The sequence below is a fragment of the Cricetulus griseus genome, chromosome 7 (genome assembly GCF_003668045.3).
Source record: "Cricetulus griseus strain 17A/GY chromosome 7, alternate assembly CriGri-PICRH-1.0, whole genome shotgun sequence".
NCBI lineage: Eukaryota > Metazoa > Chordata > Mammalia > Rodentia > Cricetidae > Cricetulus > Cricetulus griseus.
The window spans coordinates 101,248,193-101,272,442 of NC_048600.1; the positions used below are offsets into that span (position 1 = coordinate 101,248,193).

At 43.0% G+C, this 24,250-nt stretch overlaps 1 protein-coding gene across 2 annotated transcripts; it reads left to right on the plus strand.

The window, feature by feature from the left end:
- The first annotated feature begins 6,795 nt into the window (after nt 1–6,795).
- Vezf1 (vascular endothelial zinc finger 1) lies at nt 6,796–23,150 on the plus strand. 2 transcript variants are annotated; one of them, XM_027426296.2, is made up of 6 exons: nt 6,796–7,001; nt 11,208–11,902; nt 12,656–12,719; nt 14,418–14,619; nt 16,547–16,696; nt 19,807–23,150. In XM_027426296.2, the coding sequence occupies exons 1-6, from the start codon at nt 6,969–6,971 to the stop codon at nt 20,232–20,234; spliced, it is 1,572 nt and encodes a 523-aa protein (XP_027282097.1). In that variant the 5' UTR covers nt 6,796–6,968; the 3' UTR covers nt 20,235–23,150. The 2 variants fall into 2 exon arrangements, with proteins under 2 accessions (XP_027282097.1, XP_027282098.1); XM_027426297.2 differs by having other exon boundaries at nt 6,801–7,001; nt 14,436–14,619.
- Nucleotides 23,151–24,250: the final 1,100 nt, after the last annotated feature.

The window sequence follows — 24,250 nt, forward strand, 5'->3', positions numbered from 1 at the left end:
CCTGCCTGTATGTCAGCACTATGTGAATTGCTTGGTGCTGGAAGAGGGTATCATATACCCTGGAATTGGATTTATAGACATTTGTTATCATGATGTGGGTGCTGTGAACTGAAACCTCCATTCTCTGTAAGTAGCCAGAGCTCTTAACTGCTGAGCTATCTCTTTAGCCCATTTTTAATGTTTTATTACATCATTTTTGTTTGTTTTTAAATTTTTGTTTTCAAGACAGTGTTTCTCTGTGTAACACTGTCTTGGAACTCCATTTGTAGACCAGGCTGGCCTTGAACTCAAAGATCCACCTGCCTTTGTCTCCCTAGTGCTGGAATTAAAGGTATCCCCTCCTCCCCCACCACCACCTGTCTATGTGTATGTGCTGTATTATAAGTGTGAAAAGTCAGAGGACAACTTGGTAGCTGTCTGTTCTCCTCTATCCTGGTGTGAGCCTTGGGGATGAAACTCAAGTTGTCACATTCGGCAGCAGTAGCACCTTTGCCCACTGAGCCATCTCACACTTGTTTTTGAGAGCAGGTCTATTATATAGTCTTGGCTGTCCTGAAACTCACTATGTAGACCAGACTGGACTCAAACTCAAGAGATTTGCCTGTTTCTGCATCTGCCTGTCTCCCAAGTGCTGGGATTAAAGGCGTGTGCTACTATGCCTAGCTTTCATATAGTTTCCTTAAGTAAGCAGAGTAACTGTTTCATTGAAATAATGTACTGAACATACATGAGGCTTCCTTGCATTAGTTTAAAATATGCCTATGTAGGCGGCCATAGACAAATTGCTCTAGGTTACCAGTTCTAACATAAGTATCACTAAGGGGTGTTTTTCATCCCAAATTATTTTGTTTGTGTGGTTTTTTTTTGAGGGGGGAGGGGTTGGGTTTTTCAAGACAGGGTTCCTCTGTGGCTTTGGAGGCTGTCCTGGAACTAGCTCTTGTAGACCAGGGTGTTCTTGAACTCACAGAGGTCCGCCTGTCTCTGCCTCCTGAGTGCTGGGATTAGAGATGTGTGCCACCAAAGCCTGGCTTCACCACAATTTATATGTAGTTTAATAAATTAGTCTAAAATATTTTTCATATGTGGAACATAACTATATCATGGCATTCATATCTAAAATGAATACCAAAACCAGAAATAATGTGTATTACAAACCTGGCAGTGGGCTTTACACTTACTTTTGCACAGCCTGCGGTTGACTACCATCTGTTCCCTGAGCTTTCAATGCTGAATGGAAGCTGGGAGAAAGTGAAAGGAGGGATGGAAAGAAAGAGGAAGTAAGGGAAATAGGAAACAGCTGGAAGATAGGGGGTGAGTCTTACCCAGATTAGTGAAACAAAAGCAGAGGGCAGGATCAGGTCCTGATGAAGGTAGACAGCTAATTGTCAATTGAATAGAGCCAGTATACTTTGAGACCACAGGTACTTCAAAGAAATAGCTAGTCTTTCCTGTGTACCATAGTACTAGTTCAATGAGTAGAATGCTATCCTGCCCTGCTAAAATTTCTTCAGACTGAGCAGAGCCTGCTGCCAATGTGCATGAAAACTAAGGATCCAGTATTTGGACAGCAGTAGCTATATATTATTTATAATTTTAGAGTAAAATGCTAGGCTGGGGCAGGGGAAGAAATGCTAAGTACAGATTCCGTCCCTGTGTGGAGAGAAGAACTACTTCACCTGCTCTTTCATGTCATTAATGCCTGGACTGGATAACCAAAGGTAGTAGCTTATAGTTATCTTCAGAAACTCAAGATCAAGAAACATCCTTCAAAGAGTTAATTCCCACTTCTGGAAGCTGAGCCAAATCTTAGGTTTACCTGGTCTTCTGTTGCCCCCAGTGGCTTGTTTGTAGACCAGAACAGCTTTTCCAGACCCTAATCTGGCTAGCCTTATGATGTTTGCTGTTCACTTCTTTAACCCTGAGAACTTGCCACATAGGTTCTCAATACTGGTTTCCTGATTTCCTTTCACTACCAAAAACTGAGGGACAACCATCTCTGCAGACTGAAAATCAAACTGGTCCAGTAGAAGAGAAACTGCAGAGAAAATGGTTTCTGTTGAAGTAAAGGGTGTTTACAAAATAGGTTTGGTTTTGTTCCACATTTTATAGAAACTTTTGGAGAGGCACTACAATTAGTAAAAATTTTACATATGAGTAGAATTTTTAGCTTGATGGCACCATGCTGATAAATTTCACTTTATTGTCAATATATTTGGTGTAGAGGCAATAGCCACTGAGAAGGGATGTCTCTAAATCAGCAGCTTTAAAGGTTTTGGTGATATAACTGAGGCTAAGCTTTGTGGTTGAGTCAAGCCCACCAAGTTAAGTTTTCCATTGCGCTAGGGACCTGGGCATCTAAGGGTATTGTAGAACAGGTGCCCAAGGAGAAATGTTGGTCCCTGAATGTGTTTTCCAGATGTATCAATTTTTTAGTGTATTTTTTACCTATGTTAGTAGCCTATGCTATTTGGCTTATTATTTGTTGAGTATTCCTTTTTGCTTACTGAGGCTTAAATCTACGACTTAATCATATGCTAGGCAATTGCTTTACCACGGAGTTACACCTCCAGCCCTGGTTAGACATTCTGTCACCCCAGTGTTGTGAAATAGAAGTTAGCATTTTGACATAAATGCTTTATGGATGAAACTGATAGGTATATTGTTGATTTTTGACAGTCAAAAAGTTAAGGTGATAAATGTTTCTATGACCTTAGGCTCAGTTTTTGAAGTCTTGGGTCATGACCTTTTGTAAAAATAACAATGTTTTATTCAAGTTCTCTTAAATACCAGCTGAACACTACTAGAAATATGAGTAGATTTGTTTCCTGTGATTATTCCGGCGTCAAGGAACTTAAGTAGGTATTCAGGAATAAAGACATCTTTATTGTTTTCCTCCTCTTCATCTTACCAGTTAAAACAGCCAGCCAGCCAGCAATGACATGTTAGAGTGATTATCCAATAGAAGGGAGGAGGATAGATACTTCTGCTGTCTGTCCTGCCAGGCAAGCCTTCCCTTTTTTCTTGCAGGGGTATGCTTTCTCCCATGGTTGTATTGAGGCTGATGTTGAGGGGTGACAATTATTTATGGTCAGTACTTTTGGTAATTATAACCCCTCCTTCCACCCCTCAAGAGTTTTTGCTTGCTAAATAGCCTTGGCTGACCTATACTCATTCTGCAGCCCAGGTTAGTGTCAACATTCAACAGACCTCTTTCTTCAGCCTCCCAAATACAGGAATTGTAATCCTGTGCCACCATTGTAGTCAATTCTGGTTATTTCTTGTGATTTTGTTTAGTGTGTGTGTGTGTGTGTGTGTGTGTGTGTGTGTGTGTGTGTGAGAGAGAGAGAGAGAGAGAGAGAGAGAGAGAGAGAAACAGGGTGTTAACTTGCCAATTTTAAGATTTTTTTTTGTTACTTTTTTTTTGAAATGGAGTCTAGCTCTGACTGTTCTGGAACTCTCTCTCTCTCTCTCTCTCTCTCTCTCTCTCTCTCTCTCTCTCTCTCTCTCTCTCTCTCGTTGCCTTCAACTCATAGGGATCTGCCTGCCTCTGCCTCTTGTGCTTGGATCAAAGGCGTGCACCACCACTCCAAACCTGAAGTTTCTTTTAACCATATATTCTCTACTAAAAGTTTTAGATTTTATTTCTTTTTCTTTTAAGCAGTCTTACTTGGGGACAGGCAGTTGACAGCAGTAGAATTGCTTGCTTTCTACTTCTTGGGTTCTACGTTTAGAAAAATAAAGCTTAGTAGGCATCTTTGTCACATGTCATTAGTCTTTTGTTGATCTACTTTAGGGTTCTTGGGATGAGATAATGAGAGAAAAAAACCTGCCTCTTTCAGAGTGAGAAATTTAACTCATGAACCAGCAAAAATATTTGTCTAGCACCTGTTGTATTTTAGCAGTATTCTAAGAATTTTACATAGCATTTTTCCCTTAGTTTGCCCCCATGGGATTCTGTCCTTATTGTTTAGATTTGGGTGGGTGACAGCCTGAGGTAAAGGGAGTCCGAACAGAGTGAATTTGGAACCTGACTTGTTTGGGGTGGATGCACGTACTGTTTTTTGTTTGTTTTTTATTTTTATTTTTTTGCTTAGAAACCATTGGTTGATTCACTGAAAGTTGATTTTAATAATTGAGTTAAATATACTGTATGCAGACTTGACTGAACTTCAATATACAACTGTGGAAACAGGCCTCTGAAGAAGGATTCATTTTGTTTATGGTTAAATATAGTCTCCTAAAGGTAGAAATGCCCCTTTTAAGTATGGAGTCTGTGATCTTAGTTGGTTTGATTATATTCCTCTAAAACAGTTGACTCTGGTTGCTTTTGAGTACATGTTGAGACATCATGGAGGTTTTCTTCGAAAAATATCTAACATTTATATTTCATTAAATTGGAGCGATCTCTGGGTGATTAAGTGTATAATATTGCTCTTACAGAGGACCTGAGTTCAGTTCCCAGCATCACGTAGCAGCAGCTCACAACTGCTGTAACCCCAGCTCCAGGGTATTCAGCAGCCTCTTCTGACCTCCTGGGGAATCTGCCTTCCACATGGACATACCCCATAATTAAAAATACTACTTGAATTTTTGTTTTTGGTTTTTTTGAGATAGGATTTCTCTGTGTGACAGTCTTGACTGTCCCGGAACCAGGCTGTTCTCAAACTCACAGAGATCCATCTGCCTCTGCCTCCCAAGTGCTGGGATAAAGGCATGAGCCACTACCACCTTGCCAATTTGAACATTTTTAAAAGATTGTTAATTTCCTTTTTAGGCAAGAGTTTGAGGAACAATCAGGAATTCTGGTTCTGTCTTATGGATAGAGGTGAAATTAGCTATCTCCCCCTAAAATCTAGCTCTTCTGTATGAGTGCTTAATTGTTTTTACTTGACCTCTACTTCCTGTCATGGGGAAACCCTTACTGAGAAGTGCTATGAGAAACTGCTGGGGAAGGGGTTCCTAGATACCATAGTATTGGCATTAGAATGGTTTTGTGTTTAATCACACTTTGAAAGAGCAGCTAAAGAGAGAAGCAGCTATTCACAGGAGGGAAAGCAAACATACATACAGACCTTGAAGTGAATCTTCTCAGGGAGGGAAGAAGCAGAGACTAGTTATCCACTGAATGAAAGTACAAGGATATACTATGTCCAAGGTCAGTGCAAGAACATATGTTAATTATCTTGTTCTTTTACATGTACCTGTAAACTTGTGCTTTCAGAAATATCAAAAGAGACTAATGGACACAGGGAACATGAAGCAGTTTAGCTGAGGGATATATCAGAAACTCATTTTGTCCCCTCCTGTCTTAGGCTGACCAGTTGTCTGGTGGTTACTGCTACTGATCCATCCCAACTGCTGGACTTCTCCTTCATACCCAAGGCCTCCAGGCAGTATCTATGTGGAGTCAACACTAAAAGGGAGCAGACACCATTTCCCAGGCCCTTTATTCTGGTGACTGATGGAAGAGTGGGAGGGCAATATATTTACTTGTTTAATGGGTGGAAAAACAGATCAAGGTACTGTACCTCTTCAGTTTCTATTCTGAGTTCTGCAACTATGCCACTTGGATTGTATATATTGGGGGAGGTTGAAAATGTGTCTTTCATTAGAAGTGTCTTGAGGGGATATAGTCAGTGTGAAATATGTTGAAGTCCTGAAATAATGTGCCCATCTGAGGAATTAAAAAAAAAAAGTTTGTAAAAATACCATAGATGGAGCCTGCCTGCTCATTTCCCCACCACAGATTTTTTGGACTGGAGGCACATGTTTAATAGTAGTTTGTCTCTGATATTCACAGTAGCTACCCCTATGTGAGGAAAGGATAGAAAACATTCAAGACTTCATGTGGGCTTATGATCTACAGATTCCAACCAGTAGCAGTGGCTGACTCCTACACAGAAGACTGGGAACTGCAAACAGACTGGGGTCACCTCAGTGACATCTGACGCTGTCCAACCAGAAGTCTGACTTTTTTTTCGGGGAAGAGGGGCGGTGAAAATGTTCTAAGAGACTAAAATAATTTTGTCTCTATACTTTCTCGTTTGTTTTTATTGTTCGTTTTTAAGCCTGGCGTGAGAGGGTTTTTAAAATATAATTCCTGTATCTGGAATGAAAGGGAAGGATGGGGAAGCACAGTCCTTCACCCAAGAATAACCCAGTAATGACATCTGAGCGCGTGGGAAGTGTTTCCCTCCACACTAGGAGGATCTAAGGCTGTACCCTAGTGGAATTCCCTGCTCAAATTGGAAGGCCACGCAAAGGGCGATGGCGTTATTCTAGCAAGAGTGCTGAGGGCTTCGCTGGCCAGGAATGAAAATCGCGGAGGGCAGCGACACTGGAAGCCAGCTTCCCCTAGTTCGTAGGTGGAAGCTGTGATGCGCTGACCGTCTGAAGAGACAGGTGATTGACCGGAGCTCTGACTGCTGCTAAGGGTATGATAGGGACGCGACGCCGCTGGGCACCGAATCAGAGTCACGCAAGGCAACCCAGCTGTGCCCAGCGGGCCAGCGCCAGACCCTGGCGTCCTCCATCTTCTCTCCTGAGCTCCCCCTGCTCCAGCTGCCTGAGCCACGGACCGCAGCATCACACACCCCCGCGGGGGGGGACGCGCCGCGCCCATCCCCGCCCCCGGCCCACCCCAGCCCCCGCGCGGGCGCCCTGACCCCACCGCCCGCGGGCACTGGCTGAGCTCCGAGGCGGCGCGCCGGCGGCGGGGACGCCCGGAGGGGGTCGGAGCGGCTGGGGGCGGCGGCGGCCGGGCCGGGGCTCCCCCCCCGCCCGCGCTCGCCGCCGCGGTGGTGCGTCCCGGAGGTTACCGGAAGTGGCCGCGCTCGGCGCTGCCATGTTGAGGAGCCGCCGCTGCCGCTGCCGCCGCCGCGCCGCCGCCGCTTTGTTGTCGCCTCCTCCGGCTAAGGAGGCTCCCCGAGCGGGGGGAGTGGGGAGGAGGGGGGTCGGCCGCCGCAGCCATGGAGGCCAACTGGACCGCGTTCCTGTTCCAGGTACTGGGGGCCCCGGGGGGCCGGGGGCCAGGGGGGCCGGGCCGGGCTCGGGCGGGCGCTCCTCCCCTCCCGGCTCCGCTCTCCGGCCCGGCCTTAATCCCCCTTTGTTTTTCCGCCCGCCCGCTCCGGCGGAGCCCGGCCGCCGGGGTGAAAGGAGGCGGCCTCACGGGGTGCAGGGGAGAAGCAGGCCTCGGGGTGAATCCGGGGCCCCCCCAGCACACACGCATACACACACCCTTCCCTCCCGCCCCGAAGGGGAAGGGAGGAGGCCGGTCGCTGTCACCACCCCGCGGCCCAGAGAAAGGAGGGCGCCGGGCCGCTGGGTAGCGCGGGCCGCTCGGCCACTGCGCGCCCGATCCGGCCGCGCGGCGCAGCGAGGGGGTCCCCGGGTCCTGCTCCGAGTCCCCATCCATCTTTCGCTCGCGCTTTCGCGTCACCTCTCTTTTTTGTGTGTGTGCTTGTGTGTTGACTTTCTGACCCTCCTCCCACATCCCGCGAATAGCGGGTATCTCTGGCTTCGCCGCCACTCCCCCTTCTCGCCGCCCCCTCGGGTGTACCCGACCGGGGGTGTTGCGAGCGTGGTTCCCCTCTGCAAACTTTTTTCCATTCCTAGTCCGAGTCCTAGCTGAGCCCTGGCAGCTGGTCCCCTCGCCTCTGTCCAGCTCTCCTGCGGTCCCATTGAGCTTGGGGAATCCCCGGGCTGGCGGGGCCGGGCCGGGCGGGGGCGGGGAGCGGGGAGCAGCGGGGCCGGGACTCCTGCAGGCCCGACCTTCTCCGAGCGAGCGCGTCTCGCTCATGGCCCGCTCGAACGTTCGCTCCGGCCCAGTGGGCGACGGGAAGCGGAGTGCGAGCGCAAAGTCCGCTTACAAAGCCCCCAGATGAGTCTCAGCGGTGGCGTGTGTGTCTTTAGCGGGCACTTTAACCATACCCTTCCCCTGCCACTTTTGGAACTGTTTGGAACTCCCCCCCCCCCGCTTTGTTTCTGTTTGCAAATACATTGATGAGCAGTAGAGATGAGCTCACGTAGAAACTTCAGAACCGGAGGTTAGGAAGCTCGTCGTTTTTAAAGTGTGTCCTTCGCGCCTGCCTCAGAGTTATTTTCTTATGAATACTTCGTAAAATTCCAAACGGGTAGCTTAGGCGCTTGAGACCTTTGGAAATGCAGAATCCTCAAAAGATTATCCTCTCAGCATCTGGTCCCATCTCGATGGAGTTAATATAGGGAACTGGAGAACGCAAAATGACCTATTGTGTAACCTGGCTTGTCGTATTAAGGCATATTTTCAAGTGTGGGCATTTTGATTTTAAGTAATTAATGCAATAAATGGCTTACTAAAATCGGGAATTCCTAAGATTTTGGAACTCATGAACTTCCCACTTTATCATCCTGGTCTAGTATTGGTTTTATTGTGCTTTGATGAACTTGTTAATAAAGTGATAATCAACTTACAAATGCATTGGCAAAGAAATACAGAGCTAGCTGGCCTGGGGGTTGGTGCAAAGATGGCAGATGCCTTCTTTAGAAGACGCTTACAAATGGTCATTTTACAATAAAGGACTGATGAGCCATAGAAGTGGTTTAAACAGGATTAGATGGAGTATCTGTGAACTTAATGGAGAACGAACAAAACAAGTTCTTTATGTAAAAGAGAAACCCACAGTTTTATCTCTGGGAAGCTAGTTGAAAGATCCCATGAAATACTTTTGAAAGGCTATTTTAACTATTCTTTTCCTGGAAAAAGCTAACGCCAACCTATTAATTTTTTTCCCACCTGATGAGGAAATGTGAAAGCTCATATTTGATCCTGGACGTGGCAGTATGTGCTGAAAATTGTTGGAAAAGCTGTAATTTAGAGTTAAGAGTAAAGAGACTTTGAGTCTCCCCTATGGAAAGGTACAAGTAGACATTCAGTGCCAGTTTTCAGTTACTCACTGGGGAAAGGGAGAATGAAACTGTCTCTTGGAGCATCCTGTTGAATTTATATCTTTAAACAAATTTTAATAACCTGCTTGCTTTCCAGATAACATGGTGGAAAGTGAAAGTGTAGCTCTTAAAATATTTGATGGATGATTCTTCTAACAGGGCATTCAAGATATGACTCACCAATGCTAATTTGTTTCAGTACAAAATCTTTTACCCTCTGGCAACGGAGATTTCATGGTTCCACATCCTACCACCCTGAGTGATGAAATAACATTTCTGGTTTGTCTTTTGCCAGCACCAGAAAAAGGAAAGCTTGTGCAGGGCTAGAGCTGTGCACTTGAGTTAGAAGATGAAATTTAAACTTTGATGTGATGATGATGATAGTCAAATAAAAGCCTACTGAGAACTTATATTTGAGAATTAAATCACTTCACTGAAGACAGGCCATGGTTTTTTATTTAACTCTCTTCCTCAGAAAACAAGCTGAGGAAAATTGCCCTCTTAGCTGGCTTTATAGAGAAGTGTTTCTAGTAGTTCTACAGCATTTTACTCAAGAAGCAGGGACCTGGGAGCGACCCTTGTGAGAGTGAGCATCAGTAATGCTGTAAAAGTAATCTGTATTCACAAACATGTGGATTGGTAAAATGACAATGATTTCTTTTAGTACTCCATCCTGCTAATAGTTGTTTAGAGTTGAAAAATAGCTCGAAATGTTATAAGTTTGAACTTTGTCCAGAAGATTTGCATTCCATGGCGTGTGATCTGTTAGCCTTTGAAATTGTATATCTTGAGGTAGCTTCAGCTCTTAACTGTTTGTATTCAGTATGGAAACTTGGGTATCCTAGTTAGCTCAAAAAAGAGTAAGATTAGGGACCAAATTCTGTAAGTACATCTGGGTAGATAGACCCCCAAGTTAAAAGAGCTGCACACATTAGATGAAAAGTGAACTGTAATTCAGCATGGACATGGAATCTGGAAAGATACCCCTTAGTAGCTACAATTTCTGAGTGTCATTCCAAAGTCTAAGGGACATTTAAGTCAAAATTATTAAATTCAGACCACTATTTTTGGATGCCATGCCTCCTAACCATTAGGGAGAGTGGTTGTAGGCACAGCTGCTGAACTGTCATTAAGTGAACAGTGTGGGATAGATGTTCTTGACCATCCAAGGAGGAGCTCTGCCAGCTTCCTTGGGCACTTGTTTTGTTTTCAGTGTCTTGATTAGTAATCAAGTTGTTACAGTGTGAAGGGTAAGAAAGCTGCCTAAAGTGTCTATGATGATGGGATAGGCTCTGCCTAGGATGTAATATGCTTAAAATATTTGGAACTCTTAGCATGATCCTTTTAGGATTGCAAAACTCAAGCATAGGGGCTTGGGCTCACTGTCAAGTATTAAAAAAAAAAAAACAATGTTGGTAAAGAACAACATATTAGGAAGAGCTATTTCAAGAACTTTTTCCATCATTTTCTAAAATTTCCAAACAGTGGTCCAGCTACAGTTCTGAAGTAGAGAGCATGCATCTAGTACTGTGTCACAGCCTGCTTCTGGAAGAGGATGGACTCGAGTGCAGTTGCAGTTTGGTTTCTCTTTTACTAGTGTCAGTAAAGGACCCAGACTCTAGTAGAGGAGGATTCGTGATCTGAGAAATAACTGACAGGTGTTTTGCCACCTTCACAGAGGCCTTTCTAGTTGATAAATGGCAGCTTTCATTTCTGCCAAATCTTTCAGTAGAGTTAAGTGACGGACTTTATAAGTAAACTTATACCGCTAGTGTATGTATTCACAGAGCTGCATTCCTTTCATTGCTTAGCAGGCCCTTTCTCAATCACTAGTTTTCTGAGAGACTTGGTGCTTTTTATGTCTTTAGTAACAGACAAGTAGATGATCATGTTGGTAGTAAATAGAGTTTGTATGTTGCCACAGTCTAAGGTACTGTTAAATACTTAAATCTGGAATGTAAATTTTTTGACAAGTTATTTAAACTTGGTTTCTCTATTGTCAGTCAACTGTGTGCTGGTTTCATCTACTAACGTCTCTCATGAGCTAGAATAGTGTGTGCTTTAGTCAGCTGCTTGAAAGGTAGATGCAGAAATTTTGATCAGCCATGATTTTCAGTGTTTTGTGCCCAGAGCTCTTCAGAGCAGGTGGTCACTGCAGCTCTGTTGCAGAGAGCAGCTCACAGGCTCCTGGACTGTCTCTTCTCTCTCTTGTCTGGAGCATGTTGAATGGTTAAGGTCACTCTGAGAGGCTCAGTTTCTCAAGTGTAAATGTTTGGTTTTAGGCCCATGAAGCCTCCCATCACCAACAGCAGGCAGCACAGAACAGCTTGCTGCCCCTCCTGAGTTCTGCTGTGGAGCCCCCTGATCAGAAACCGTTGCTTCCAATACCAATAACTCAGAAACCTCAGGCTGCACCAGAAACATTAAAGGATGCCATTGGGATTAAAAAAGAAAAACCCAAAACTTCATTTGTGTGCACTTACTGCAGTAAAGCGTTCAGGGACAGCTATCACCTGAGGCGCCATCAGTCCTGCCACACAGGGATCAAGTTGGTGTCTCGGGCAAAGAAAACCCCCACCACGGTGGTTCCCCTTATCTCCACCATCGCTGGGGACAGCAGCCGAACTTCGTTGGTTTCAACCATTGCGGGCATCTTGTCAACAGTCACTACATCTTCCTCGGGCACCAACCCCAGTAGCAGTGCCAGCACCACAGCCATGCCTGTGCCCCAGGCTGTCAAGAAACCCAGTAAGCCTGTCAAGAAGAACCACGCCTGTGAGATGTGTGGGAAGGCCTTCCGGGATGTGTACCACCTCAATCGGCACAAGCTGTCTCATTCGGACGAAAAGCCCTTTGAGTGTCCTATTTGTAACCAGCGCTTCAAGAGGAAGGACCGGATGACTTACCATGTGAGGTCTCATGAAGGAGGCATCACCAAACCCTATACTTGCAGTGTTTGTGGGAAAGGCTTCTCCAGGTACTACATTTTGCTTAGCTTTTTCATTATGGTATCAGTTTGTGTTTGTGATCTGGGTTTATGTGAGAAGATGCATGAGCAGGTCTACATTTTAAGAGGAAGTTGGTGACAAATATTCTATCTTTAGGTCTAACTTTGGTTTAGTATGACTGACTAGTGGAGACGTAGCACTTAACCGGTTAGGTCATTTAGGGAGCGACTTTGGTAGACCCAGGCTTTCATTTGGCACATGGATTCTTATCACTCCATAAGTCTCGCCAGTTTTTAGTTTAGTTGGAGAACCCGATATGAGAATCAATCACTGTGCAAATCAAAGAGACTTTCCTGTTAGTTGGGATGACCTTGGATACTCTTAAGGCAACTTTTAGGAGGATCTTCCCCTGCCCCCTGCTCCCTACCCCCATTTTTATGTGTGTACTATTTCACTTCAAAAAACAAAACAAAACTCTTAAGAATTAACACGGTGGTAGTTCTACATTCCTGGTATTGGAACTAAAACTTTGAGTGTTTGTGATTGTAAAGAATCAGGGCTGAATATGATCTGATGTTGACTTGAAGAAAAATAACAGGTGAAGGATTAAGATTTGTGTTTATAATGTTAGAGGTAAGGTGATTTGCACTGAGGGCAGAGGGAGTTGGTAATTCTGCTTTCTGCAGAATGCTCCCTGTAGTGTGCCAAGGTGCAGCATCACATAAGTAGCCTTCTCTCTGAATGTTCCATTACAAAATCTTGTGTTTGAAACTCTTTTACAGGCCTGACCACCTAAGCTGTCACGTAAAACATGTGCATTCAACAGAAAGACCCTTCAAATGCCAAGTAAGAGTTAAAATGACTTATCCTTAGTGTAGTGCTTGATGCGCGTTATCCACAATGTCCGAGCCACTCAGATCTTGTGGTCGGTCCTTTGTTAAAGTCTTCAAGTCACTGATTGCAGTGAATGTGGTTCATTGGAATTCTAGTTTTATAATATATTGCCAAGACAGTATATTTTTATAGTGAAAGATTATTTTAAAATGTAAGTGTATTGTTTTGTGTAGCTATGTTTTTCTTTCCTTGGGCAATAATTTTTGGTGTGAGAGGGAAATTTTTTTTTGTAATTAAAAAAGTACTTTTTTGTTTGTTTTTCGAGACAGGGTTTCTCTGTATTACTTTGGAGGTTGTCTTGGAACTCCCTCTGTAGACCAGGCTGGCCTTGAACTCACAGAGATCCACCTGCCTCTGCCTCCCGAGTGCTGGGATTAAAGGTGTGGGCCACCACTGCCCGGCTTTAACAAGTACTTATTTTTTGTGTATAAGTATGTCCCTGAGTGTGTGTATGTGTACCATATGCATGCAGGAGCCCAAGTAGGTCAGAAGAGGGCATCAAATTTCCTGGAATGGGAGTCACAGATGGTTGTGAACCACTACATGAGTGCTAGAAACCCAACTTGGGTCCTCTACAAGAACAGCCAGTGATGTTAACTGCTGAGTCATCTCTCCAGCCCCTTTTGTAATTTTTTTATGCTATGTGTATGAATGTTTGCCTGCATATATGTATGTGTACCATGTGCATTCCTGCTGCCCAAGCAGGCAAAAGAGGTTGTTGGATCCCCTGGAACTGGAGTTACAGATGCTTGTGAGCCACCATGTGGGTGCTGGGAACTAAACCTGGTTCCTCTGCAAGAGCAGCCACTGTTCTTAGCCTTTCTAGCCCAGAGAAGGGGAAAATGTTATCGTGCATTTTCTGTCATCATTTGGATAACTGTTATTATTTACTAGATTTTTATCTGCTGTTACCAAATTTGAAAATATATTTAAATCAGTGATTTTATTAGACATAAATTGTCATAATGAAAAAGTTAAGAATGTTGCTAAATCAAATGACTGCTTTATGCATTCCTGATCCTAGTTTGTTGCTGAAGGTTCTTAGTTCTCCTTTCAATTGTTTGTTAATGACTGATTTTATTAAGTAAATGACTTGAATTCTAAGAAAAATCTAATTGAAGGAAGGATCATAGTGCCATTCAGTGAGTACCTGCTATGCATGTCAGGCTCTTAATCTGCCAGGCATTTTGTGATAGGTGTTGTCCCTGTTCCATAGAAACATCAGACAGGTTAATTGTTTTGTTCAGCATTACACTGTTTAGTGATTTGTAAAACTCAGTTTAAATACAGTTTTGGTGTTTTTTTTGTTTGTTTGTTTTGTTTTTTGTCTTATTTGGCTTTGTTCTTCCAGTGCTGGGAATTGAACTCATGAGACAGGTGTACTCTATCACTGAGTCCTTGGCCCAACCCTAAATCTAGGTTTAACTGAATGTGAGCCTCACATCTTTTCACTACTCTGTGTTGATGTATTTCCTCCAAAATAGAAGCATCTAAAATTCACCAGATGTTTTAGTATGATCTGTGATTCTCAGTAACACATGCGCTGAAAATTATACTAGTTTAGCTAGCTTGCTGACGTGGGTAGGGGTAATGTGTAGAATATCCGTACTTTAAAATGAGTTGAACAGGATAGTCTATATTTAAAAAAAGTTTTCCTCCCTCATGCAGACATGCACTGCTGCCTTTGCCACCAAAGACAGACTACGGACACACATGGTACGCCACGAAGGCAAGGTGTCATGTAACATCTGTGGGAAGCTCTTGAGTGCAGCATACATCACCAGCCACTTAAAGACACATGGGCAGAGCCAAAGTATCAACTGTAATACGTGTAAACAAGGCATCAGCAAAAGTAGGTGATGTTTCAGATTGTTTTGCATTTCATATTGATGAACTCTGGGCTTCTTTTTTTTTAAATATACCAAAGACATTTTGACTATGCCCTCAGGACTGTATTAATGTTCATCTTATTTCCTCCCATCTCCAAAATAGGCAAGCAGGCATCAATGGAGAGAGCCTGTTGGAATTGGAACTGTGCTTTAAACATATATATGCAAACAACGTTGTTACAATCTCCATTCATTTCCTTCTAGTCCCGTACTTGTCTACTACTAATTATACCCACAGAGCAGAATTTCATCCCAGCTATTTTCAGTGTTTTGTTTATGAGGTTTGAATAAGAGTTCTGGTGTTTAGAATTGCAGCAGCTGGGTGTGGTGATTCACACCTGTATTCCTAGAGCATGGGAGCTAGAAGCAGGAGTATCAGTTCAAGGTCAGAGTTAGCTGTAAAGTACATTTGAAGCTAGCCTGCAATCCTATCTCAAAATAATATAATGCAATAATAATAAACTTGAGCCAAGGATGGTGACATATACTTGTAATCCTAGCCCTTGGGAGATGGAACCAGGAGGATCAGGAGTTCAAGGCTAGCATCACCAACAGAGACAGTTTGAGACTAGCCTGGGCTACGTGAGACTCCCCCCCCCCACCCGTCTTGCTTGCTCGCATTCTCTCTCTTTCTCTCACACACACATGAGGGAGGATATTATAACATTTGAAGGTCTGAATATTTGGCTTGTCTTAAGTTCAGAGTTGAAGATAAAATTTTTAGTACTTAATATACCTAACTTTTTATTTTAAAAATAAAAAGGTTATTTTCATAATTCTGTGTCTTATTACATATATATTTCATGCAACAGAAATATCAGATTCTCTAAATAAATGATCGTGAATGGCTTCAGTAAATGGGAAAGTTTAATGTTTTTGGTTTTGTTTTGTTTTATTCTTGTAGCCTTGGCTGACTTGGAACTCCGAGATTTGCCTTCCTCTGCCTCCCAAGTGCTAGTATTAAAAGTGTGTGCCACCATACCTAGCTAGTTTAATGTGTTTTAATCCCATCCACTTTTTCATTTTTGTGAGTATATTGGGTTCATTATATCACATTTAATACTTTATAAAAATTTACTTTTAATGTATGTCTTTGTGGTTAAATAAATATTTTTGATAGTTTACTAAATATTGAACATTATGGTAACATTATCTAACTTCCTTTTTCAAAGGTAATTCCTTTTTAGTTTAGCAAATAATTGTTTCCTTTTTTATATTAGTTTCTGTAGTTCTATTGCTTATTGAAAATGATATTGTATTTATTTAGAGTGTGTGCACATACATGCCACAGTGCAAGTGTGGAGGTCAGAGGAAAACTTTGGGGAGTTGGTTTTCTCCTTCCACCACATAGGTCCCAGAGATTGAGTTTGGGTCTTCAGGCTTGGTGCCAGGTGTCTTTACTTGCTGAGCCATCTTGCTGGTCCTAGTTTCCTGACTTCTAGCAAACTTATTTGTTTGGCTCAGTATAGACACAAGCAGGAAAAAAAAAGATTCACTACATTAAGAGCTAATAGTTAAATGACAATGTCCATAGAGGTACAGGAGTCAAGCATCTAGATCTGGGTGTGTTTGTTTGGTTTTGAAACAGGTTCTCACTATGTAGTCTTGGCTGGCCTAGAACTCACACTGTAGATCACAAAATGGGTCAAGACCTGTCTCTGCCTCCTGAGCACTGAGGTTAAAGATGTGCACCACCACTTCTGGCTTGGGTTTCTTTGCTTTTGTTTTCACAGGATCTTATTGCTGAGAATGGAACCTGGGGCTTCCTGCATGTTAGCCAAGCACTGTAACAGCTGACCTATTATATCTCTAGCTTCTAGGTTTGGGTTTGAAAACATGGTTGCACTTTTTCAAGGTAAACACAATGTTTATCGTTTGTCTTTGGAATAGCATGCATGAGTGAAGAGACCAGCAATCAGAAGCAACAGCAGCAGCAGCAACAGCAGCAGCAGCAGCAGCAGCAACATGTGACGAGCTGGCCAGGGAAGCAGGTAGAGACACTGAGACTATGGGAAGAAGCTGTCAAAGCAAGAAAGAAAGGTGAGAAGGGGCTTCCAGTGCTCTGGGTGTGGCTCAAGGAGTGTTTAATTAGTACTTGAGGTGACGGAAGGGGAGCACAGCAGTGGAGGAGTCTAGCGTCACAATGCTGCTTACTGGACAGTGTTTTGTATAAACTAGTTATTGGTGACAGGGCTTCCATTTAGCTTTTATTACCGAGAAGTAAAAGTTCTCAGTGCTTTCTGCTTTGTTCTTTCTCTGGATTTACTTTTCGTTACTTGTACAGTCAAGGTTGGGGCTTATAGTTCCTTTTTATGTCAGTGTCCTTGTGTTAAGGGTTCCTTTTTTGTTTTAAGTCAGAGTGTCTGTAGCTTTGGCTATCTTTGGAACTCACTCTGTGGACCAGGCTGGCCTCAAACCCACAGAGACTCACCTGCCTCTGCCTCCCAAGTGCTGGGATCAAAAGGTGTGCATCACTATGCCTGGCATGGGCTCTTTTGTTTTTTTGTTTTGTTTTTTGGGGGAGGGTTTGTTTGTTTTCCAAGACAGCTCTGGCTGTCCTGGAACTTGCCTTGTAGACCAGGCTAACCTTGAACTCATAGAGATAGCCTGCTTCTACCTTCCAAGCACTGAGATTACAGGCATTACAGGCTTGTGCCGTTATCACCCAGTGGGCTCCTTTTTTAATTTCTTGTGTAAGTTCATTTTCTCATAGCTGATTTTCTGTTTCTCAGGGCTGGTCCTGCACTGATTATTTGGGACATAATTCAGACCTTACTGCCCTGCTGTCTTTTTCTTGGCTTTTGGTATCACCTTTAATCTTCTTTAGCCCTTCACAGGGCTATTTTAACCTCTCTGCCCCTCTGCTGTTGAGGACTTTGCTAGAGAAGTAGAGATAGTGATGACTGTGCAGTAGTTGAAAGTATATTGTGAAGGATATTTTCACTAGAGAAGGGAGTAAAAGTGTTTGAAGACATAAGGATGCTTGAGGGCCGGGGCACAGCTCAGTAGTAAACACTTGCCTTCTATGTACAGTACCAAAAGTTTGATCCTCTAGAATGAAAAGAAGACTGGAGAGGAGGCAGGGAAGTGGCGCAGGAGACAGAAACGCCTTCCTCTGAGCAGAGCATGAGGACAAGAGCGTCAGCAGTGACACTGTCACCCAGGAAGCCAGTGGGCCTTCTCCCATTCTCACTTCGCTGCATTTGTGTTCCCTGTTGTATTTCAGTTTGCTTTGCACAATAAGACTTGATTGTTTAGCTCATCTTCTGACCTTCATTAAACAAAATGCTATTGTGTTCCCATGTGTAGCTAGAGTCTCTCTCTCTTTTAGTAAACATTACATTTTGGGAGAGAGGAGACTGCTATATTGAAAACGTAATGAAAATCTAAAATTGATTTTAAAATGTCAGTGTTTTGTTTGTGTGTTTTTGTTTTTTTGAGACAGGGTCTCACTATGTAGCCCTCGCTGCCCAAGAGCTCCCAAACCCAGAGATCCAAAACCCAGGCAGAAATGTCCTTTAAATATTAAACCTGGATAAATTTTAAGTTCCCAAACCTAGATGAAAATCAGATTATCATTGAGGAAGCTTTTTACCTATAGACTTCCCAGGTTCTATCTGGGTTCGTTATTGACTCTCCCAGAAATCTATTAAAAAGCAAAACCTCCCTGGATGGTTCTCCATCATCAGTCTTGTTTGGCAACTCCTGGTGTGTAGTGCAAAGCATGCCAGATAATGTTAGACCAATCAGAGAAGGGCTGCTTAGTAACCTGAAGTGGTTTGACCCCTCTGTGGAGCCTATGCAGACCTCCTCCAGCTGTAGATGTGAATAGGTGTCATAGGTCTGTCTCCTTACTGGCATTTTATGGCATATTGGTAGGTGGTGCTGAATTTTCTTGAGGGGGTGGATGGGATGTCACTTTACGGGGAATTTTTAAAAATTTTTTAAATTAAGATTTATTATTTATGTGTATGAATGTTCTGCCCGATTGTATGTATGTGCACCACATGCATGCCTGGTCCTTGCAGAATAGGGCTTCGGATCCCCTGGAACTTGAGTTACAGATTGTTTTGAGCTACTATGTAGGTGCTGGTAATTGAACCCAGGTTGTCTGCAAGAGCAACATATGCTCTTAAATGCTGAGCCAACTCTCCAGTCCCAGGGATGTTTTAAAGCACTGCTCAGGCATTGCTAGATAAAAAGCACAGGAGTTCCCTAACATGTCACAGGATTTCCTTGCCTGAGTTAGTCCTACTTGGTATGCTTGGTGGTGTGTGTGATGTGTGCAGTTAGATGATATTGGTCATTAGAAAAAAGAAGAAGTAGGGGTGAGAAGGAAAGAAGGAGAACACAGCTACTGAGTAGTAGCTTTTAACACAAGAAGCTGTATAAGCCAGGCATGGTGGCACATGCTTTTAACCCCAACACTGGGGAGGTAGAGGCAGGTAGAAGGTCTCTGAGCCCAGCCTGGGCTACATAGCCAGTTATAGGCCAGCCAAGGCTATATAATGAGACCTTTTTCTCAAAAAGAAAAGAAATATTATAAACTACAATATTATTTAACCCAAGTTTCCTCAGACAGACACTAAACTAGTGTTTATCATTCTTCACCCATTTTTAAAACCTCAACAGAATGTGGCTTCACATCTCAGAAGCCTTTTATCATTTTGTGTCCATGAGTGCACACACCTCTCTGCTAGTTACAGTGTGCACAGCTCTGTGTAGACAAGCCTTTCCTGCTGGCCTGCTGGTGGTTGACTCTCCCAGGAAAGGCCGTACAACTCAGGAGAACTGCATGAAGGCAGTGAGGACAGTTAGCCTACTTAGCACCTCTGCTTCCCAGAGGGCCTTGCAGAAATCACTGGTCCTCTCAGCATCCCTGAGGTAGGTAAGTAAATCTGAACTGAAATCAAAAGTTCAGGGCTGAACACATTGCCCAAGTCCTCCCAAGCATCAGAGAAGAGATTCACACAGTGGGATCCCCAGCCCCAGGACTGTGCTCAGAAGGTCCTCTCCTCATATTTGATCACTTGGTAGAAACTGTAATTTGATTTATTAAATGTTCTTTTTAATTAAGAGAAGTTAATTCAGAAGCTGAATTTTGCATATAGTTTTGAGAGCCTAAAGTCCCTTTTGTCTTCTCATTTTAGAAGCTGCCAACCTGTGCCAAACCTCCACGGCTGCTACGACACCTGTGACTCTCACTACTCCATTCAATATAACGTCCTCTGTGACGTCTGGGACTATGTCAAACCCAGTCACAGTGGCAGCTGCAATGAGCATGAGAAGTCCAGTAAATGTTTCAAGTGCAGTTAATATAACCAGCCCAATGAACATAGGGCATCCTGTAACTATCACCAGTCCATTATCCATGACCTCTCCTTTAACCCTGACTACCCCAGTCAACCTCCCCACCCCTGTAACTGCCCCGGTGAATATAGCACACCCTGTCACCATCACATCTCCGATGAACCTGCCCACGCCTATGACATTAGCTGCTCCTCTCAATATAGCAATGAGGCCTGTGGAAAGCATGCCTTTCTTGCCCCAAGCTTTGCCTACATCACCACCTTGGTAAACAGTATTATAAAGTCAAAATATGGGTTAAAGTAAATATTTACCAGCAACTTACTTTTAGTTGATTAAAGCAAAAAAAAAAAAAAAAGACAAAAAAAACTATGAAATTGGGAGGTTTTATTACGTTAGTTAGTAAGAGTGTAGTAGCATTTTGCTTCAATTTGGCTGGGGTTGTTCAAAGTAGGGTATGTGTGTAACTTATCACTGGACCACATTAGTTTAATCAGAAACCCTGTTAGCTGACAGCATTGCTTAAACAGGATAGTAGCTGACAAGGTGAAATGCCAGAATTAAAACCAATCATAAAACCCATTTCAAAATGAAAAAAGCATTATTTGTTTTTAATTATTATTGTTTTTAATCCTACAAAATCATTTTATTGTAAACACTAGCAGAGCTTTTCTCTCTGTACAAGGTGGATGGTTTAACCTGAAGTTCTAAACCCACAGACTGAGAGCTAGTGTAGAATTGTCTGTGTTTTTTTGTTTGTATGAGTAAATAGATACATTGTCATAATAAAATGCATTTCAGAGAATATGCATTTTACCTTTGGGAATATGTTAATTTCAGGCAGCATTCCCTATGGGAAAGGTGATACCAGCTCTGATATGCAAAGCATATGATAATTTATCATTCTAACTTCAACATATAATAGGGATTGTGACCTGATATTTGGAGATGTAAATATTGCTCAGCATATTAATCCTGATGGAATATAGCATTGTAGTTGACTTTTTAAAAAAAAACAAAAACTTAAAAAAAAAAACAAAAATAAATTGTGTTTTGATGAGAAAAGGCTGCAACTGACTTAGGAGAAGTCAGGTCTGCGCACAGGCAGGCTCCAAACACAGGCCAGTGGGTCCTGTTTGGGAGCGATGAGGACTTTGGAACAGTTTAAATCTATTGCTTTAAATTGGAAGACATTGGAGGCACTGGGATGTGATAGGCCCCTCTCTCTCCCAATCAGCGCCTGTTGATGTTACAACAGGCACAGATGTGTTAGATGCTCACTAGAGTTTATGTCTTATATTAAATTGTATACAGTTTTTATTCTAACCACTAACTAGGTAGGATGCCCCTTCAGAACAAGCAGAGTGTATCTTTTCTCCCTCCTTCTGTCTAATCAAGTATTGTGCAGATTTGTTCAACTTTGTAAATATGGACATCACTTTTTTTTCCTTTAAGAAAACACTTGTATCTGCTTTCTGGAGTTTTCAGGGAGGCAGCTATCTGCATGCTTCATGGAAACTCAGCAGTGATGTGCACGTTGAGACATGTGCTTTTGTTTCTTAGCCGGATGCTTTATCCCTGTACATACGGTAGAAACCAAAAGCTAGGAAATCAGATCCTCTTTACGCCATCATGCCACACTTTGTGTTTTTAAAGCATTGTGTTAAAGAAGAGTTCATTCAAACCAAGATGCTGTATTGTTTTTTTTTTTTTACATTGCAATGTGTTTTGAGTCTTTTTCATTTTTAATCTTGCAGTTAAGAGAAATGGAAATGAGTTTTGTTAGCCCTGCAGAAAGCATGCAGGACTCTCACCAGATGACTTCCGTTTATACCCCACTGTGTCAGTACAAACATCAAAATACCTTGCATCTGAGGCAGACTTCCTACATCAGGGACAGGTATCTGTGTGTCATTATACAAAACAGTTCTAGGGGGATGAACTACATAGTAAAAAAAATTAAAATAAATAGTACCTAGTGTAAAATAATTTTATAAATGATCTTTTGTACTTTAGGACATTAAATTGTACAACTTTTGTATATATAAAGCTTAGGAACTTTCTGTTTAGCAGGAAGGCAACACATTCCTACACTTTTAATGTATATGTTTGTTATAATGTCCATGTAAACATGCCCTATGTTTGTGCCTTTTAATTAGTTTGTCTCAATAAACAAAATGTAGAGAAAAATATGTAGCTATGACTTTGTTACAACAGTTCTTATCCACAGTTGAAAATCGGTTTGTTTTTAATCTGTAGATCATTATGTGTGAGCTACTGGAAGGGCTCATGTGGGGAAGGCCCAGGAATGGCACTGCTGAGACCTGGGAGGGCAGTGGTCACATGTGGAGGAAACCCTCATTTCCTGGCATGTGCTCTGTCTGCTGGGCCCTGTCATCTGTTCTGCTGGCAGTTGTGATCCTTCATGGTTCAGACAGCCCAGGCTTCCTCCACAGTGGTCCAAGGAGCAGTCCTCAAAGTGGGCAGGTACAAGCCCTTCCCTCAGGCTACAGCGTGGTCATAAGATCCTGAGAGTATTAGTTCTTACAGGAAAAAAAAAGGATATATACTAGAAATGATTGTTTTATCAATTCATTGTAAACAGGAGCGAGACTTCATTGTATGACTTCAGTTAAAATGCTATTTTGTATGCATACTCTATTCACTTAAGAAGCTTGTCTGCAATAATAAAGCCACGTTGTGTCTTCTTCAGGGAGGGAGAGAGCTGCTGTGAGGGTGAGGGTAGGCCATTGCAAAGGGGGCACAAACAGGCTGTGGTGAGATCCTCCTGTGTCTTGGAACTGAAACAGTTGTGATGCTGATGAACTGACTCAACTATGTGTTGAAGGCACCGACGGCCACCACTCTACAAAAAGGCAGAGTATGTTTTCCCTCCTGGTTGTAACCTGGTGGAGAGCTTCCCCTTTATCAGATCGGCAGCTAAACAGTTGTATTAGATAATCCTCAAATCTGACATCCAGCCTGTTATGCTTGCTCTAGGGCTCGCTGCTTGGCCTGCATTTACCTTTTACTGTGTATTCATTTCCCTCCTAAGGTGTGCTCCTCAATGAAGGTTTCTATGTACGCAGATGATGATTTTACCTGTCAATACCAGCACTGTATTACTAACATGCAAAATACTGCAGATTTATTTTGACAAATTAAAGTTAACCAGTCACAACTGTTATGATGGATTGCTTAATAGCGCAGAAGCTTCTTGGGTTCACTGTGACAGTAGAAAAATGATTGAAGTACTACTTCCCCAGGTGTGCACTTCCTGTCACTGGGCTGGAAAGGGAGGGGGGGTTGGTTGTACCATGCTGCCATAGACTATAGAAGGGTCCTCACCCCTGCCACACAGTTCCACTGAGAGATGACATTAATTGTCATGTAAAGCCTCCAGGCAGGTTGTTAAGGCAGATGTGACAAGTGCCCAAATGACAATATCACTAAGCAGGAAATCAAGACTCTTGACACTTCATTTAATGGAAGTTTTGGGTGCTGCCAGATTTCCTGTGGTAATTGTTTTAGTCTATTGATTCTGAATACAACTAAAGGAATCTGTTCCTTGTGCTTTTGTCTTGGGAATAAGGAAAGCTTTATTTCACCAAGTTGCTAGTTGATCCAGCCCATGCATCTGTTTCTGTTCTTCTACCAGGGGCCTTGCAATTTGGTCCTCTGGAGAAACCTGAGTTCAGGATACAGAGTGGTAGAGGTTTTCACCTTATTATCCTCAAGGACCAGTGAACAGATCTGTCCAGATTGTGATCTGGCCCAGCATCCTCTCCCTTTCTTTCTCTCTTTCTTTCTCTTCCTTCCTTCCTTCCTTCCTTCCTTCCTTCCTTCCTTCCTTTCTTCCTTCCTTCCTTCCTTCCTTCCTTTTTTTTTTTTTAAAGCATTTTATAGCCTGAAAGAATCCCATTTGCATCCATGTGCATCTGTAAATCTCAGCACCTCTGGCCTGGCCCAGGCGGGTGCTGACTGAGTTTTCCAAGTGGACTTCCTCGGGCTGAATGCTGTCTGAGCTTGGGAGTGGAGTCCTGCTTCTTTTAGTTAGCATCATTTTGAACCTACTGCTATGCCAGGGATCCAAGTTTGATTCCCAGCACCCACATCTGGCACTCACAACTGCCAACTCTGAGGGACCCAACACCCCTGGTTTCTGGGAGCACCCATACACATGTGCACATACACACAGACAAACACACGTACACATAATTAAAAATAAATTTTAAACATGTTTTAAAAAAAGGACATGGGGCCCCTCAAAGTAGGTGGGTCTTTCTA

What these genes read in the sequence shown, in the direction of transcription:
- Vezf1 (XM_027426296.2), top strand. Translation starts at nt 6,969, where the DNA reads ATGGAGGCCAACTGGACCGCGTTCCTGTTCCAG. An exon ending in GGACCGCGTTCCTGTTCCAG is followed by an intron (nt 7,002 to 11,207) that starts GTACTGGGGGCC and finishes GTTTGGTTTTAG; the next exon opens with GCCCATGAAGCCTCCCATCA. An exon ending in AAAGACCCTTCAAATGCCAA is followed by an intron (nt 12,720 to 14,417) that starts GTAAGAGTTAAA and finishes ATTTAAAAAAAG; the next exon opens with TTTTCCTCCCTCATGCAGAC.